A 424-nucleotide genomic window follows, 5' to 3' on the forward strand; every position below is an offset into this window, starting at 1 on the left:
CAGCTCCGCGCTTCCCCCGGCCTCCCCTCCGGGCGCTGCGCGCCTGGCGCTTACTGTGCTCGGGGAGGCCCTGGATCATGTCAAATTTATGGATCTCTTTGGCATAGTACTCGGACTCGGTGTTCTCCTGAGAGCAGCTCTCCTCCTTCTCCTCCTCCATCTCCTCCAGCAGCTCGCGGGTGCTGTTGTAGAGCGCCAGGATCTGGTAGGGCACGTGGGCCGGCCCCACGCTCTCCGGGGGGCTGGTGAGCCGCAACTTGCTCAGGATCTGCCCCCGGATGGCCTCCACCCGCTTCTTCTTGATGTGCTCGAGGTCCAAGGTGGTGCAGGAGGACAGCGCGAGGCTCACGGTGGCGAAGCTCAGCAGCGAGAGCAGCACCAGAGCCCTTTGCGCGTACATCTTCATGTGCGAGGGGGCGGCGGC

The 424-nt window shown here is 65.1% G+C and overlaps 1 protein-coding gene across 1 annotated transcript; it reads right to left on the reverse strand.

Moving 5' to 3' along the window:
* Nucleotides 1-4: 4 nt before the first annotated feature.
* Nucleotides 5-418, reverse strand: LOC109364721 (transforming growth factor beta-3 proprotein-like; the record flags this gene model as incomplete). The annotated part of the gene is made up of 1 exon (XM_019611349.2): nt 5-418. A coding segment is annotated over exon 1 (402 nt), but the record flags the coding sequence as incomplete, so codon positions are not given.
* Nucleotides 419-424: the final 6 nt, after the last annotated feature.

This window comes from Meleagris gallopavo, unplaced genomic scaffold, assembly GCF_000146605.3.
Source record: "Meleagris gallopavo isolate NT-WF06-2002-E0010 breed Aviagen turkey brand Nicholas breeding stock unplaced genomic scaffold, Turkey_5.1 ChrUn_random_7180001900425, whole genome shotgun sequence".
Lineage (NCBI taxonomy): Eukaryota > Metazoa > Chordata > Aves > Galliformes > Phasianidae > Meleagris > Meleagris gallopavo.